At 45.0% G+C, this 18,146-nt stretch overlaps 1 protein-coding gene across 11 annotated transcripts in view; it reads left to right on the forward strand.

Annotated features, from left to right (window-relative positions):
• The window catches only part of FNBP1 (formin binding protein 1), an 89,942-nt gene extending 77,423 nt beyond the window's left edge, over window positions 1–12,519 (forward strand). For 6 of the 11 annotated variants that reach the window (XM_058818420.1, XM_058818421.1, XM_058818422.1 and 3 more), the window contains 6 exons: window positions 3,793–3,902; window positions 5,590–5,722; window positions 6,691–6,812; window positions 7,127–7,266; window positions 8,019–8,177; window positions 10,389–12,519. In XM_058818420.1, coding sequence (XP_058674403.1) covers window positions 3,793–3,902; window positions 5,590–5,722; window positions 6,691–6,812; window positions 7,127–7,266; window positions 8,019–8,177; window positions 10,389–10,423 — 699 coding nt within the window. In that variant the 3' untranslated portion in view covers window positions 10,424–12,519. The remainder of the gene's footprint in view (window positions 1–3,792; window positions 3,903–5,589; window positions 5,723–6,690; window positions 6,813–7,126; window positions 7,267–8,018; window positions 8,178–10,388) is intronic. The other 5 variants (XM_058818430.1, XM_058818423.1, XM_058818424.1 and 2 more) reach the window with 1 other exon arrangement.
• Window positions 12,520–18,146: the final 5,627 nt, after the last annotated feature.

The raw sequence follows: 18,146 nt of genomic DNA on the forward strand, positions 1-18,146 counted from the left end.
CTAATGAGCTGCTAAAAAATTAACTCTAATATATAGATTAGTTTTCACTTTTATAATCTAGGGCTATGAAAATGTAGAACAACAGTACTGAACAATTCTACTACTGTATAAGTATACATTAAAACATTAAAAGAAGGGGAAAAAATTAAAATAAAGGTGTCTGTGCTTACTGGACTTTTTCCAGAGAGCCATGCATGTCTTTCTGTATAAAGTAGCTGCAAAGTTTGCTTTCCATGTCCAGTATTACTGGAAATCTGCATCATTATCACCTACATTTTACAGCCCTATGTAGTTCTTCAGAATAACCAATAATGACATTAATTAAAGTTCTGTAAACCTTAACCTTAACAAGGTTAACTCAATCTGATTTGACTTTGCAAATTGAGAGATACGAGTCTGTGTGAATCTTACATTCCATCTTGGATGCAGCTGGGAAGGTTACTTGAACTATGGTAAGATAAAGATGTCACAGAGCTGGAAAGGGAAGGGGTGAACAGAGCTGGTAAAGCACATTACTGCAGAACTCCATGCACAAGGTACTGTTGTGCTTGAGACACTCCACACCTTGCTGTGTCCCACAGCTTGGCCACATTCCTTTGGCCCTGGAGAGCCCCTCAGCAGCAGAATGTGCCTGGTTTGCTGCCTCACCTTGTGCAAACACACGAGGCAGTGATGGCATCTGAGGACCTCAGAGGCACCTAAGCTGTGTCAGCTTCCAGGTTCTCTTATTCCTCACCAGTTTGTGCCCTTGGGTGCTCTTTCCCTTCCCTGTGAGGGTGGGCAGGCCCTGGCACAGGGTGCCCAGAGCAGCTGTGGCTGCCCCTGGATCCCTGGCAGTGCCCAAGGCCAGGCTGGGCAGGGCTGGAGCAGCCTGGGATAGTGCAAGGTGTCCCTGCCCATGACAGGGAGTTGGAACAAGATGAGCCTAAAGGTCTCCTCCAACACAAATTATTCTGGGATTCTACATTTATCTTGTGCTTGAACACATCACTGGGGGCCTCTTCTGCTCATGGCAGCTCATCCAGCTCATCATGGGCCACCAGAGCTGGGCCTGGAGCATCCCTGGCAGTTTTGGGTCCTGCTGATGCTCTGGCAGCACAGTGACTTTCTTGGGCTCCTTTAGCAAGGTTGCTTCTCTCTGAAGACCTGTGGTGGGTCTGAGGAATGATGGGGGTGCCTGGAATATGTGCAAACCTCCTTTTGGCTGTTGCCAAGCCACTGTCCTGGGAGTCCACTGCATTTATAGCAGATTTCCACTCATTTTCTTGGTCACAGTGCAAGTGTGCTGTGTAGCTGAGTTAAGCCTTTGCATGTAGGAATAAATCCTCCAAAAATGGCTGACATGGCCTTTCCCTGGGAATTGCAGAAACTGGAAAGATGTGCAGGGAGGGCTGAGATCCATTTTCCCCTCAGATGGAGAAAAGCAGCTTTTTAAAATCTCCTCTTGGATCCTCACTATGCAAGAGCCAAAACTGGGGCTGAGAAAGCTCCTGTTCTCACATGTAGCTTCAGTGCAGAAACTCTTGAAGACTCTGTTTTCACAGTCCTTCATCTTGGGACAATTTGAATCCTAACTCAATCTCTTTCTGCAAGGACACCTTGTGAGCAGCACACCAGAAATAGCACAGCTTTCCCCTCACCTCACTGCTGCAGCATTTCTAAAAACGTAGGCAATGCCCACAGCTTGAGAGGTAGCCCAGGTGTGTTTGTGCTTGAGAGCATGAAATGTGCCCAGCATGTGCAAAAACGGCTCTTGACTCTCCTTTTTGGAGCAGGGGCTCCAGGTTCTGATGGGAAATTCCTGAGCACAGCCTAAAGCTGGAGTGAGGTCACCTCCCAGCCTTGGGGGGCAGCTCCATCAACTCCTGCCTTGGTCTGAAGCATTGTGAGCCAGGCTGCTGGATTTAGTCCAGCTTAGAACTCTTCAATCAGCTTGAAGAATCAAAAATGAGATACCAAAATGATGCTTTTCCAAATTTCACTCTGTTGCATTGTACTAATGTACAGCTGGGGATATTTTCAAGCCTGTCTCTTCTGCTTAGAAATGAGGAGGATATGTCAGAATGTTATCTAGATTTTCCTGTAAGTGCTTGTTTGTTTACAAAGCTGCCTCCAGATGCTTTGCCTTAAAAAGATGTGTGTGGCTTTAGTGTGGATTATCCATAAAATAGATGGCATCACTCTCATATCTGTTGTGATGTGGGAGTTGCTGTCAAGCAAAATCTAAATGTTAAAGAATAAATTAAAATAGATCTCTCCTCTACCAGGCACATCAAGTAATGTAAGCACTGGTAGGACTCCGTGTGGGGAAAGTTTCAGAATCAGCATAACTTTCTTAGTAATTTGTCTTAAATTTGCTTTCTCATTGTCTCACAAACGGAGTTTTAAGTATTATTGCAGAGATGATCAAGGCTTCACTAGAAGCACATGCCATCTTTGGCTGACAGTCACTACAGCAGCAGTTTCCTCAGGCCTGCTCTGTGACTTTGGGATGGAGGAGAAGGTGACCTGTGTGTGGCTGTCCTCCAGCCCTCTGACACTCCACACTTTGGTTTTGAACAGCAGCTGCAGGACAAAGTCACAGAGTCCCAGCACATTCAGTACAGAGCCAAGGTCTAGTGAGCAGCTTGTGTGGCAGTGACTCCTCTAAATCCCTCTCCTCAGAGAGAAATTTGGAGTTTTAGCAGACTGATGGCCTAGCCCTGCTCACAGGCTCTCAGTGGTCCATCAGCTCTGAATTTGGTTACTCAGCTTTGTGGTTTTATCCTTCTATCTCCCATATTCCCCCTTAGAAATGGGACAGGGAATGAGCAGAAGCCAAAACGAGCAAAACCTGCCCAAATTCAGGCTCATGCACAAGAACCTCACTCCTTTATGGTGCAACTAATCAGTATTAATGTGTTCAGTATAGCCCACCCAATCTGCCTCCATTGCCTTCTGGCAAGACAAAAATAGGTGTTACTGTGAAGAAAAGAGTGTGGATGTATTTTATGTGTCATCTATCTGCTATATCAAATGGAGGCAATCAAGAGGAGACATAGCAGAAGGCAGAAAAGGGGTTTTCAAGCAGAATCACACAAAGGTAACCACTGTGGTCTTCACTTTTTTTTTTTTTTTCCCTTGGTTATAATTACAAACTGATTCCATGGCTTTGATATAACTTCTGGTTTTTATGTGAGTACAAGTGAGAGAGGAAAAACTGAGAGACTTTGGCGTGGAATGTGGACCCTGGAAAGTAAGCAGCATGTTTTTTAAATTGCAGAGTCCAGTGGGGAATGCCTCTGTTAGCTTGGTGTGTTCAGGAGAGCCCTGACATAAATGAGCTGTGTTGGACCAGCAGTCAGTCAGCAGTGCACAGGAGAAGTACAACTGTGGCATGGGAATAAAAGCCGGGAACTGTTTTTATAGGAATGCTGTTTGTAGCTGAGTGAAAGAAGGCAGGAAGGATCAGCTTTCCATGAGAAGGGAACACTGTTAAAAAAAAATTGATGATAAAATTGTAGATAAAAATAATTTCTCATCTTTGCTGTTGAATTCTGGAATTCTCCAGCTGATCTTCCATTAGCCACTGTTAGGGAAGCAGGATGTTCCTGGGATCATTTTGAGGGCATCCAGATTCCTCACCATTCAGGGACTGATAACACACTCCAAACAAGAACAATGCTTCAGGCCACTGTGATTTTGCACAGGTTTTTGTGAGCTGCTTTCAAAATGCAATCCCAAGGGATTCTTTCAGACTCTGATTATTAATTTTTTTCCTTATTCCCCCACCCTCCATTCCACTCTGTGCAGGGAGCAGGCCCAGAAGACTTCAGCAATCTCCCACCTGAGCAAAGAAGGAAGAAGCTTCAGCAGAAGGTCGATGAACTGAACAGGGACATTCAGAAAGAGATGGATTCAAGGTGAGTCAAACCCCTGCAATGAAAAGTGAAATTGCACTGAGCAGAGCCCCTGTGTGTGATGGATGTGGGTACATCCCAACAGGAGAGGCTCTTTTGACATGATGGCATCATGGCCTGATCTGTAGCTCAGATTTCCTGGAAGCAGCAAGATAATGACTCCTGTGCTTCTGTGAATGCTTTTTCTACAAGGCTGCATTTATCATTCTGGCTGAGAATAAGGCTATTTTAGCTACACACTTTTAATTGACTCTGGCAGCCTGTATTTGTGCTTTGTGTTTGTTCACATTCTGTAGTTGCATTAAAGATTCAGCGTGTTTTGTTTGTGAGACACAGAACTTTTCTTCCCTGGAGGATTTCAAGACTGGTCTCTTCCTAAATACTGCTTTGCATTTGTACACATGTGCCTACATTTCGTGTCAGCTTGCTTTCAAGAACCTATTTATTTTGCCTACTAACCCAGAATTTCTCCTTTATATTTTCTGTCATGGATAAGAAAAGAAAATTGCACATGGTTATATGATTTCTTATTGCTTTGGTTTTTTCTTCTGTGGTAACTTAGGTTTTTCTTTCTGTTCTGTATTGATTCTGAGGTAACCCAACACTAAAATCAGATATGGAATTGCAGCAGAGTGAAGTTTAAATGAAGACAGTTTATGATGGAGAAAAATAGCACCAGCAGTTAAATAAGAGTTAAACAAACAGTAATAATTGTGAGTCATATGTTTGCAACATTGTCCCTTAGGGCTTCAGGCACAGAGCAGTCCCACTTCCTTGCCACCCACTCTTTTTCCCAGTTCCACACACACAAGGCAAAGGCACAGGATTCCAATTGTCAAGAGTTTGGTGGGAAACTCTAAAGCATAAAGAGTGTTAACTTGAGCCCTGGGACTCTCATTAACCTCTCTCCCACCAGCTAATGCCTAGAGAAAATCTGAATAGTTGTGCTAAAACCAGCCACAATTCCATTTTCAGCTCTGAAATGTCCATCAGCAGCTGAGAGGAGCTGCCTTGGGACTCGGCCGGACATGGAGTCACATTTTGTAGCCTCAAGTCCATCTGTCTGTCCCTGTGCTGTGGCAAACACAAACCATCTGCAGCCAGCTTCCTTTTAAGCAGTGTGAAACAAATAAATATCTTTCAGATTATTTGGGTTGCTAAAGACAAGCTGCAACAGGCAGGGTGAGAATTTCTTGTTTGCCCTCCATTTGTGTTATTGATACATCTTTGTTCCACTTTCTCAACTGGAGGTCAGCCCATGATGGATGATAATGATTCAACTGTTTGTCCATGCCCTGAAAACTGGGAAGATATTAGTCTAGGAAGTTGGAGCTGTCATAGATTGCAATGGTTGTGAGATTTATTGTTATTATTTTGCCCAGGGGAGCAAGTAGGTACTGTTGTAGTACATAAAAATCCATGTCAGGCTAAAAATCAATATCAAATATCTTCCCATGTTGCAGGTAACTCACTGTTTTTTATCTCTGACAATGTAAATTCTCTTCTGGCAAATCATTTTACTGTTTTTTTTTCAATGGCTGGTTCTATACAGGGCAAAAACCCCATCTGGGTGTTCTCAGTTCCCTTTGTAACAGCTTAGGTTGAACCTCAGAGTGAAGAACAGACAGTTTACTAAAGGCATTTATCCCCAGCTGCACTAAATGTGTTTGGTTTTTGTTGTGCCCCTCAGAGATGCCTTAACAAAGATGAAAGACGTGTACATCAAGAACCCCCAGATGGGAGACGCAGCGAGCGTGGACCACAGATTGGCAGAGCTGGGGCAGAACATTGAAAAGCTGCGGTTAGAAGTGCAGAAATTCGAGGTATGAGAAGAAGACATTTCAGTAAAAAGCAGCTCAGCAAATGCTCAGGTCTGAGTAGGACCTTCCTGGCTTTTCCAGATGTGTTGATGCACTTTGGTGTGTGAGGGCAAGGGCTGTGTGAGCACTTGCATTAATTGGGGTCTTTGAGCTGATTTGTGTAACACAAACATGAACATCTCCTGTGGCAGTCAGCCCACGGTTAAATTTGCCACAGGAAACAAATTGTGCTAAGTGGAGATGAAGAAAAAATGTGGTGCTCTCTGGACTGCCCAGAGGGCTTCAGATGCTTATTTAATTAATTAAATAGATTGAAGCACCATGTTACAGATGTCTGTGGAAAATCAGAGTGACATAAATGCAAAGCACCATTTAGAGACTAACAGCAAGATGGAAGCCATCAGATGAAATATGTTTTGAGGAATAGTCTGCCATCAACAGGAAGCTGCTTAGTGATATAAAATCTCCAGAACAGAAGGGGAGTGTTTGGAATATATGAAGCCCATTATAGTTACATGAGAAGGATTAGACAGCTGAGAAAAGACTTCACTTTCTACATTATGCTTTGAACATAAACAGATACAGCCCATTAATTTCAGATATGGTTTTACTATCCATTGCTTTCCTCCCCGTTTGAAATCAGTGCCTCTTTCATTCTCCCCAGCTTTTGTTCTTGTGCATTCAGCAGTTGCTGAGTTTCTGGTGTCACTCAGACTGCTCTAAGCAGCCACACATCATTTTACATGGTTGTGACTGGAGCAGCATCATCTCCTGCTGGCTGTTACCTGCTTCTCTCTCAGGGTGTTTCCAGGACCCAGTGCCAAAAAAAAAGTTACCTTTTCAATAAGTGTGTTTTTCAGCAAGACAATCCAGAATTTGAACAACATAAAGGAAAACATGAACATGCTTACAAACCAGTCTCTGCTCTGTAGCCTGGGTGTCAGGGTGAGCTCTGTCTGTCTGTCTGGCAGGGCTGGCTGGCGGAGGTGGAGGGGCGGCTGCCGGCGCGGAGCGAGCAGCCCCGGCGCCAGAGCGGGGTCTACGAGGCACAGAACGCATCGGGAGTGAACAGCTGTGCCCAGGACAGGGAGAGGTACAGTATCTGAACGGGCTGGGGCTCAGCAGAGCCTCTGCAGGCACAGCCAGGGCTCTGCAGCCTCAAATTGCTGCTTTCTATGATGAGCTGTGTGACAGCCCCCTCGCTCACTGCTGTGAGCCACTGCGTTTTTACAGCTTTTAATGGTAAAAATGAGGGTTCTCACTTATCTTAGCCAGCTCCAAGCAAGCTCTGGAGTCACTGAGCTGCTCCAGCTGGAGTTGCTCCCCTTGCCCCACGCCTGGAGACCGAGTGGCTCTCTCTGCTGCTGAGGTTGGTTGCTATAGTTGCTGTGTTTTTCCTCTCTTGAGCAGCCCCGATGGCAGTTACACAGAAGAGCAAAGCCAGGAGACTGAGATGAAAGTACCTGCAACAGACTTTGATGATGAGTTTGATGATGAAGAACCACTACCCACCATAGGAACGTGTAAAGCTCTCTATACATTTGAAGGTATCACTCAAACTTTACCCTCATTTCTCTGACTGTGGCCGTGCTCATAGGGGTCCGAGGAAGAGGGAAGAGATGAAGATCTGACTCCGTGTTTCAGAAGGCTGGATTTATTATTTTATGATATATATTAAAACTATACTAAAAGAATAGAAGAAAGGCTTTTATCAGAAGGCTTGCTAAGAATAGAAAAAGAAGGAATGATAACAAAGGCTTGTGGCTCGGACAGAGCCTGAGTCAGCTGACTGTGATTGGCCATTAATTAGAAACAACCACGTGAGACCAATCCCAGATGCACCTGTTGCATTCCACAGCAGCAGATAACCATTGTTTACATTTTGTTCCTGAGGCCTCCCAGCTTCTCAGGAGAAAAAATCCTAAGGAAAGGTTGCTTCAGAAAATATCATGGCTACACTCTGACTGGGCTTTTTCAAGTTTATATACCAAGGGCAAGTGGGAAACCTTCATTAAACCTTAAATAGCCAAAGGACAAGTGAGGATCAGGTGTGATTATTTAGAAAGGCACCAAGACAGGGATTTTTCTCCTGTTGCACAGGAGCTCTACAAGAGAAAAAACCAAATCTCTGCTGTCAGGGTCACATTTCTGGTTCTTTATGTACACACTGCTGCATCCTGAATCACAAGCTCCTGTTCTGGCTGCCAGTGATGCACCAAAAGCTGTGTCCACCCATGGTCTGAGTTACTGATTCCTGCTGTGCAGCACAGCCTGAAGTGCCTGTTGCTGTGTGTTTCAGGTCAGAATGAAGGAACAATCTCAGTAGCAGAAGGAGAGATGCTCTATGTCATAGAAGAAGACAAAGGGGACGGGTGGACGCGGATCCGAAGGAACGAAGATGAGGAGGGCTATGTCCCCACGTCCTATGTTGAAGTCTATTTGGACAAAAATGCCAAAGGTGCTATGACCTATATTTAATGCTATTATTATTGTTTTATTTGCTTTCACAGAGATAAACCAAGCCTGAAGCTGCTCTGTGTTGCAGATAGAGCCTTTTAAGAGTCTGTACAATGCCACCAAGTGCATTATTCCGTATGTGGACTAATTATGGCTTGTTGTACTGCAAAATGTGCTTTTCTTGCTCAGAGAGGGGTAGTGTGGGGGACTCCTGAAAGCAGAGGGGAAATGCAGCCTTGCCTGGACAGTGTTTGCTCAACTGTCACTGCCATTGCATGCCCAGCTTAGTGCAGGAAGCACAAAGCCCTTTGGGATCCTTCAGGCTCCCCTCAGATACCCAGGGGGCATCTCAGACTGTTTGTCCCAAAGTCACTCGGTGGAACTTTATGGAGGGAATATTTAGACTGCTGGTTTGTGTCTGTGTGGGAGCTTTTCAGAGCCTGTTGTGTTCTGGGGACCCTTTGGTTTGAAAACTGGTGGTAATTTAGTTTAGTGTGTGTGGAAGGGGAAGGAGAGATCTTGCCAAACCCCTCCACACAGCACTCTGTGGTCCCTGATAAATGGGTAAAACATTGAGAAAGCTCCTCTGTTCTTTCCCACCTTGCTACATTTCAGATGTATTTGCTGTTGCAGATGACCAGAACTAATGGTTTAATCTTTTGCTTACTTGACATCAATGGAGACATTCAGAGTTTGGACTCTGTAAGCTGCTGTTTATTGCTTTTAATTCCTCCCAAATATTTTGTGTAAGGAAGCAGTGCTGCAGGGCAGACCTGGCTGGAGTAAATGCCACTGCTGAACACCTGGTAATGGGATACACTGAGAAATCAAAAGATTTTAGCCCTGTTTCAAATCAGGATGTGAGAATTCCATTGTGTTAAATAATTTGTGTTTATTCAGCCACCTAATCCTTCAGATTATTGTGTTTCCTAGACTTGAGAGTTCTTGATGTGAAACAAGTGGCTTCATCCAAGTCAAAAGCAAACTGAACCATTTTCTTTGGGGTTTATGGGCAGCAGGAAGAGAGGACTAGGACTGTACCTATAAACCAGCACTGAAACCTGAGCAGTTCAGAGTTGGGTTGGGTGTTAATTGGTGCAGTGCCTTGTCTGGGCCTTGTTTTATTTTGCCATAATACAGTAGTTTTATGTTCCTGTTGGCAAATACATGCTCAGTTAAGATGCAAAAGAGTGCAAAAAGTTTAGCCCCCTCTGTTGGTTTTTATTAACCTTTGAAAGATGGATCATCCATTCCCCTCTATATCCAGATCAAGGCTGAGGGATTGGAAATATGGAAACACAGACTGGTTTGGGTTGGAAGGGACCCTCTCATTCCAACCCTCTCCATCAGATTAAAAACACAAACTGTGCCAGGGTGAAGGCTGATACAGCTGCAGCCATGTCTGTAGCCACAATGGAGGTTTTTCAGATCATTTAAAGCTTTTCCATTAATTTTGCTGGATTTCAGGAACAAAATCAAACAGATCTGTGAATATCTAATGCATGGGAACAACAATGTTTACCTCTTTTATTTCTCAAGTCTCTGGTTTCAAAGAAAAGCTAAAAGAGAATGCTTCAAAGAATGCAGCATAAAGATTTGGAGGAAATGCTGGTGTGTTTAAAAGGTGAACTTTGCTGCAAGCTGCAAATTGATTTTTAAGGTATTGGTAGAAGTGACTTGATTCAGTCCGTGAAATAGAAGCGATGACATTCTTGAAGATAACATTGTAAATACTAAAGCTTTGCAAACTGTAGTAATCCTTTCCTGTTTTTGGAAGGAAGGTTGAGCAGCTGGCACCACGAAAGGCTGGTGGCAGAAGGGTGGGAGCTCAGAGCAGCCCCTGTGGCTGTCCCAGCCAGCAGAGCCATCCCAGCCCTGGCCCAGCCTTTCCTGCCTGGCCAGGCTGTGTCTGTGCCATGGGCAGCCCAGTGCCACTCTCAGTGCTGGTGAGAAGCTGCTTTTCCACTCAGCTGGAGCCTGTGTTGTCAGGGCTGTGCTGCAGAGCTGAGCAGGACAGGTAAGTTGTGTGCTGCAGGTGCCCTCCTGATCACAGTCTGAGAGGAGCCAAGCTGGGTCTGTGCCCTGCGTGTCCCTGTGTGAGGGCTCCTGGTGACATTTACAGGGATACCTCTGCTCAGAGGGTGTTGGCAAACCTGTCACAAAAAGAACAGTAATGCCTATCTTGTTTTGCCTTTTTTTTTTTTTTTTCCAGATGTGCACAAACCACTTCAGAAAATCTCTGAGTAGGTTTGCATAGGCCTGTCCACCCTTTATTCTCCTGGTTTGCTGCTACGGTTGTTTTAAGAGCTCTGTTTGAGAAGGTTTTCTTTAGAAGAGATGAATGCACATGTCACATCTCCATCACTGAAAGACTTTGTTAGGTACCAGGCTGGCTCTGAAATGAAGGTGCTGCCCTGACTGTGTCTATTTAGTGCAAACAGCACCGTTGTCCTTCTGAATAGAAAGGAGAGCTGCAGGCTCTGCTCCCCTGGGATTCCTGCAGGAGGCTGCTCTGTGCACACCTGGGTGTAGCATCTTGCAGGGCTTTTCTGTACCTGTCTGGTGCTGAGAACTCAAACACAGGAGCTGGTTGGGCCTTTGAGCTCGAGACTGACCCCCCCCGTGTCACTGACCATGGTACCTCATCATCTGCTTGGCAACAAAACCCTTTCACTGAGGGATCTTGTGAAATCCTGTGACACAAAAAGCCCTGCATGGAGTGCCCAGCTCTGTGCAAACCCTGCACTGTGCTGTTCCTTCCAGCCACAGCCTGGCTGTTTGTGTGGGTGACATGCAGGAGTGGAGGTTGAACTTCTTGATAAAATCTATTTTGGAGCTGTGGGCTGATGAGCATTTTGGCTCCTGTTCCCCCTCACCTCTGATGATATCAGTTTGCCCAGATTATGGGCAGCTCTGGCATTCCCAGTGCTGCAGCTCTGCTCTTTGCTGTAACCATCATGCAGAGCTTTGACTTATATAAGTAAATAGGTAAAAGTTAACCATGCTGATGCACTTTTTATCTAGGATATATCTGATTATTTAATGCTTGCCAAATTATTTAGGAATTGGTAATTATAAACTGGACTGTGGCTTTTAAAAATCCTTTTGTTAAATATGTGCCCTTAGTTCTCCCAGTATATATAAAAAATTGTATATAACATAACTTAAAGACTAAAGTTACTTGAATTTGAATTGTTTTTATCCTTTTATATGTGTATAAATATAAATGGTTTTATAGGCTGTTCTTCTGCTTAACCCAGCTGTTTTGGTAACTGCTCAGTCCCTCTGATGTTGATAAGTGTTTTTGGTTACTCAGCTGCCTGCACCTGGACTTGCACAGGAGCTGCTGTTGTGTGTTAAGGTTTGTTCAATCTGGCCAGTGTGGTTGTCTTGTTTCTATTCTTATTTTTTAAAGAATCATCATCTGTCAGGAATCTCTTTATAGCTTGATGTACCATGGTGTCTTCTTCTAATAAACATTATATTTTCTCATTCCTGTGAGGTTTTGGTTTTTGAGTTTTTTTAATGACAGTAACTAGTAGATGGCAATGATTAGTGGCAAAAAATAGTGGCTCCTAAGGAACAGCAAATAGCCCAGACCTGCTTCTCATTCTAAGCACAAATGCAATTCTTCTCAAGAAAAAATATTTTATTGTGGCTCTTTGGAAACTTCTTTGTGCTGTCATTTGGAAGGATTTGATGGAAGTGGGTGCAAAGGGGGTGAGAAGGTTCCCCCTGGTTTCTCAAATGCAGAGGAAGTTTGGACTCATCCCGTATTCCCTTGGATACAGCAGTTTGGGCCAAATCACGTCCTGGATTGTGGCTTCACTTGGCCAGAGGCAAAACTTGTCCTCAGCCCCCATTCTGTGGGAACAGGCATGGCCAGAGGAGGCTTGGGCTGCTTCACTGACCTGCATTTTCCTGGCTTCTCTTGAGAGGGAAAGGCCTCTGCAGCCTGTGGTGGAAAGAAAAGCTCTGGATCCCTCTGCAAATTCTTTAATTTAATTTCCTGTTGTTGTTCAGTGTCACTGATGGTCTCTGGAGCTGTCACTTGAACAGATGCAGTGCTGCTTTGCTGACAGAAAATGGAAAAGCTGTTTGTTTTGTCAGTGGCATGAAGCAGGTGCTGGCAGGGTCCTGCCCCTGTGCTTTCCTCCCAGAGCACAGCAGAATCCCAGGGATGCTCATCCCAGGCTGCAGGGAAGGGCTGAGGGTGCAGAGTTTCTGAGCCAGGAGCCTTCCCAAGCCCTGTAACCCAGTAGATGCTTCATTGCTTTATTCCTTTAACCTCCTGCAGGCAGAGCTGCTCTTAAAGGGACCTCATTTCCCCCAGCCTCTTTCTAATCCAGTCTCTTTCTTTTTGTCTTTCTTATGTTTTAGATTCCTAAAGGTGTTTGTGCTGGTGCAAGAACCTCGGGGCGAGCTTGTCACAGAAGGAGAAACAAAATGGTCTGTTTACCCTGCAGGCAGTAAAAACACACCCATGGAAAGCCAGACTCCCACTCTTGTCTGGAGTTCCCACTTGAAAAATTCAGGCCTAAATTCCATCCCAGTACCATTCAGATGCTTGCTCTTTCCCATGGCATGCTACTTGTGGCTCGGATTTCCTTATCAGCCTCTCCCACTCTTCTGCCAGCCTGGCACAGCCCCTCTGTCAAACATAACACACACTTCTCCCAGCCCAGTCCCTCTACTTCTGTCACAGATCTGCTGGCTGTCCTTGGACAGCCAGAGAGTCCCAAGCATGTTCTGGTCTGTCTTCTGTCCCCTTGTCCCTCAGTCCATCTGGATGTGCACACTGCTCCATCAGCATTTCACATGGTGCCTTCAGTGCCAGACCTGCAGGTTCCTCTCAGCAGAGCCTGGGAAGGAGGTGGAAACCTCCCTGGGACAGTGTCACAGCAGCTGGACTGGGCTCTCAGTCTGTCACTATTAAATCTGATCCACAATGCATCATTCAACACTCTGCCTTCCCCAGAAGGTCACTAATACTTGTCAGCCTTTATTTCTCTTTTTCCAAATCCAGGCTGATGCTCATTCCAGGTATTAAACCCCTCTGACCCTGCTGTTTCCTGAAACCCTTCAAGCTCACGTATGTACTTGTTTTCCTGCTTGTTCTGTCTGCCCCCTCCTGTGTCCCTGCTGTTCCTCACACACACACAGACACACACAGACACAGACAGTGGCATTTTGGTTGGCAGCCCTTGCTGCTGCTGCTCACAGCCCAGTTTGGCTCTGGTTTCAGCCTGCATGCTCGCCCTGTTGCCTTGCCTGCGCCCACCTTCCTCAGGGTCACGTTATTTTGTGGCTCATGGTTTAATCTCTCTGCAGTTTTCTTTTGGTTGGTTTGTTTTTCAGCATTTCAGACCTGCCTTCTCTTTTTTGCATGACCTCCTGTGCGTTCTCATCAGTTCATGTTGGAATAACAGAGTTTTTTTAGATAAATAAAAGAGGAAAGAAAAAAAAAAAAAGAAACTGCACTGTTTCCTTCTCCCATCTTGTCATGGACTGGACCTGGACCCAGCAGCCAGACAGGAATTGTGACCAGCCTGTTCTCATATGGTTTGGTTTGGAGCAGAAGTAGGATAAGTGATTCTGCACTTTATCATGTCATACAGTGGTAAGAGAGCTACAATATCTCCAAAAATCACATGATCTGGACCTCAGCTGCCTAAAAAAGGGTTAATTCCCTCTCTAAACTTCTACAGACTTCCATATTCTAACTTGGTTTCCCCTGAATTGTTACCATTGCTTGGGTTTTGCAGTCATGGACATGTTTGAGCCCTGCAAGAATCAGTTGCCACTAAATAGCTCCTGAGGGCCAAATTAATTCTTGGATCCACATCTTGTTTGGGGGAATCTTCTGGCTGCAGTCCAACTCCAGCATATTCTGTACAATCCCCACAAGTAGAGAAACATGACATGGAAGCCACTATGGACAGTGACCCCAAAATGAAACCTCTCAGGGTTTGTTTGCAGGCAGGTGAGTGTTGTTCTGCTGCCTGCTGGGCTGTCCTGCAGGGTCAGCACATCAAAACACAGCCCAGAATCTCAGAGTCTCTGTGTTGGGGATGAAGGGATTTTTGAGCTGGGTTATGTGTGGTGTTCATAGTTCTGTCCCTTTCTCTCCATTTAAGATGCCAACTTTTGTTTTTACCAAGTCCCTCGGTGCTACAGTACGTCCTGTAGCTGCTGTGTGATGGTGCTTAAGAGTTGCCAGCATGAACCAGCAGAAGGTTTGTGATTTAAACCCAACCCAAATGTGCTGAGCACAGGCAGCACCAATGCAGGGGCTGTTCTGCAGCACTGGAGGGTCACAACCCATAAATCACTGCCTTATCACTGCTGCTGCTGTGCTCACTGAGCTTTCAGATCAAGAGCAGGATGGGATCCCCTGGTTGGCACCTGTGGCTTTGTGGTCTCCACCTGCCAGGGGATCTAAAGGGTTGAACAATTAACAGGTGTGCAAAAGTATCCTTAAAATATTTTTAGCTGCAGTATTTTTATTCTCGTGTCCAATGCACTGTTGAATCAGCAGCTAAGAATTCACTTTCACCTATTGTTGTGCCATCTATGTAAAAATTAGATCAAAGTTTGCTTTTCTATATTTAATCTGGGTGGACAGTATATTATTGTCAGCCTCTGTGGAACATTGGAACAATTGCAATGTCTGTGTTTCAAAATTGTGCTGTAGAAGGAGCATTAGCTTTAGCTGATTGATTGATTCCTGAAGTTTTATTAAAAGACCATCTATGGAGTTTTTATAAACTTGGCAAGTAGTTCCCAAAAGCCTGGATCTTAAAACTTATTTAAGAAATAGTCACAGTCATATCTCATAGTCTGCACATGTTTATTCTGCTGCTGTTATTCAGGGTAATGAATAATTTTTGTAGAATTTACCTTTGGCAAACGCTGAAGAACTAAATATGTGACTGGTTTATAAAAACTCTGCTTGGATTTACTAATCTTGCCCAGCAGCGTGGACTGTACATCTTATGAAATTTCATGATCCCCAGCAAAAGTCTCTAATGCCCTTTCTTAACACCTGTAAATAGAGAAGAAACATATTTACTGATACTCAAGGTTGTGTTTAATGCTGAGTATTTTTCAGAATTTCATTTAGTTTGATGCATATTGTTCTTTGGTTGTTTTCCTGCCTGAAATGACAGAAGCCCTAAAAGAAGCCAAATTCTATTTTAACATGATGATGTTGAGCACTTTTTTATTTGTATATGTGTGTGTTATGTGTGTTTGAGCACTGATCTCGAGATCTTGGTGGCATCTCAGTGTTGTGACTTCATTGCCAATGTAAAAGGTTCTGGTGTTGCCCATTCATTTCTGGAGACAGAATTCAATCAAATAAAGTGCTTCCATTTGAAAGCGAATATTGACCTTGTAGCAATGAAACAAAGTCATCTGCATATTTAAATAAACATTTAATTCCAGAAATACAGTTTCACTGGACCCTTTTGATCAGCCAGACAGGAATTAAAATGGATTTGTTGCTTTTCTTTCCCAACAGAAAGGTTGGTGCCTCTTTGCTGTGGCTCTTGGGGCTGTTGAGGTGCAGCCATTGCTCTCCAGGAGCTGCTGCTTCCCTGATGTGTCCAGTGGGGAGCGGGAATTTGAATTTGCCTGTGGCTGCTGCTTCAGCACAGAGGAATTCAGGCTAAAACTCCCCAGGGCTGCTCTCTTACTCCTCATTATTCTTCCTGACTGTGGGGTGGATTTGGGTTTTGCTTCCAGCTGTAAAATGTACATGGATCAGGTGGCTCAACACATTCCAGTGTGGTGCTGGTGTGATGTTCTCTCCTCAGAAAAGTGAGGACGCGTTTTCACTTGTGCTACCTGTTGGCTTTGGTTTTGTTTTTTTTATTTTGTATTATTTCCTACTGGAATTTTCAGGAGTAATAATTTGGCTCTTCTGTAGTCTGTCCTACAGAGCTGGGTCCCATCAGGTCACTTTAAGGTTTGATTTTATCAAACTTTGACCTTTCCAGCTGGCATTGAAGAGAGAAGGAAGTGGTTGGGTTGTTTGTTTGTTGTTTTTTTTAACTTAGTCATGTGAGGAGAAAGGAGAATGGGCTGTTGTGGCTGGAGCTGGTGTTGGGAAGGGCAGGTGCTTTGTGCTTTTTCAGTAGGAGCCTATGAGAACTGGAAACCTGGGGGAAAGATTTCATCTAAAGAGAGAGTTGTACCATGGAATGCCTGTGGTGAATGCTCTGGTTTAGCTGGAAGCCTTGGCAGATGTTTTTGGTGCTGATTGGTTTTATTTTAAAACTCAGGCTGCTGAAACCCTGGTAGGGAATGGTTTGGGCAGGGATGTGTGGATGTGCATGTGTGTCCAACACAGCAATGCCTCCCTTCAGCAGATAATCCCAAAACCAGGCACATTTCTGGGACTCTGGCTGAGATGTACAATTCCATTCTGGTGTGCAGGGTTGTGAATAATGTGTGTGTGTCTCTAGCTGAGAGAAATGCCCCCAGCTCCTGGCCAGCTTCTCCATCACCCCTTGGTCCAGGTCACTGCAGAGAGCCCATCCAAGAGCCAAGATTTGCAGTTTTCCCACTCAGTAGGTGACACTGGTGGTCCTTTCATCTGACAAATAATCTAGAGATTATTTTTGTTTAATACAGTCAAGCTGCTACATTTCTTCAGCAGGGTTTCAGTTGTTCTTTGCCAGCACTAATTACCATCCCTGTCAGCTCAGGACAGATCAGGGCTGCTTGTGACAGGCTCTTGGTCTTTGCTTTTGGGCAATAATGAATAGGAGGGGGTGTTCCTCTGGCTCTCACTTGGATTTATCTTTCACAGAATCAGCACTGCTGATTTAAAATAGAAAAGGCACAACCAAAGGGGTGGGGGAGAGCTGGGGGTGTAGAGCTGAGCAAAAAGGGGGAAGAAAATGAAATAAGGTTTTTGTGTGGAGTGTTTGTGTCACAGTTACAGCAGAGCAATGGCTCTGCTCCCAGGAACAGGGACACAGGAACTGAGCTGAGGGCAGGGAGCAGAAAATCTGACACTGAGGTTTGCTCCATCAGTCCCCACTGCATGAACAGTTCTTTCTGCTCCTCTTTTTTGCAATTAGCAAAGGAACCTGATAAAAAAGGGGGAAATGATTTGCAAAGTGAACTGATAAGAGATCAGCATTGGCTGTCTGAGGTGTGCTCAGAAGTGCCACAGTGGAGCTGGAGGAAAGCCAGGCTGCAGTTGGAGCTCGGGTGAAATCAGGATGCAGAACAAACCCTCCAGTCCTTGACCAGGCAGAGCAAACCCAGAGCAGCCTGGAGCTGTTCGTGCACCCTGAGGGCAGCTCTTGGTGTCTCTGGGAAGGTTTGGAGCTGTTCAGTTGCTCAGGTGAGAGATTTGTTTGGAAGATCCAAGTTTGGACAGCTGACTCCAAGCTGCTCAAGAACAAACTGCATGTTCTTATTACCCAGCTCCAGCTGAGGCTGCATCACTCACTTGGGCAGGGAATTCCTGCTGCTCCAGCCCCTGGGGCTGCTTCAGAAACTGTAAATTCCCAGTGCCAGAGCCTGGTGTTCCCTGGGAACAGCTGCTGACTGTGTTACCAAGGGAGGGGAATGGACCTGCAGGGGTATTTGGCCACAAAACAGTGACAGGAAACTCTTGGAGAATCCTGGAACAGCTCAATGAAACTTCAACTCCTTCCCTTGCAAGTTCCAGGATAATAGTATTGTCCATGAGCTGCACATCCAGGCTTTCTGAGGCACTCTCAGGTGCAATGGGGTTAATGAAAGGTGGAGGGAGGTCTGAAGGGGTACAGGATGGTTTAGTGGCCTCAGCCTCATCTTGCTGAAGGATCTGTCCCCACACAGCCTCTGCTCAGTAGGAAGTTTGGATTTTATTTCACATTTAATTTTTTTTAAATTTTTCTTCCTTCCCCACCCAGCTCCCTGAGCTGTCAGCCCCTCTCACCAGGCAAGGCAGGCCTTGTTGGATGCACAT

Source organism: Ammospiza caudacuta, chromosome 21 (genome assembly GCF_027887145.1).
Source record: "Ammospiza caudacuta isolate bAmmCau1 chromosome 21, bAmmCau1.pri, whole genome shotgun sequence".
NCBI classification, from domain to species: domain Eukaryota; kingdom Metazoa; phylum Chordata; class Aves; order Passeriformes; family Passerellidae; genus Ammospiza; species Ammospiza caudacuta.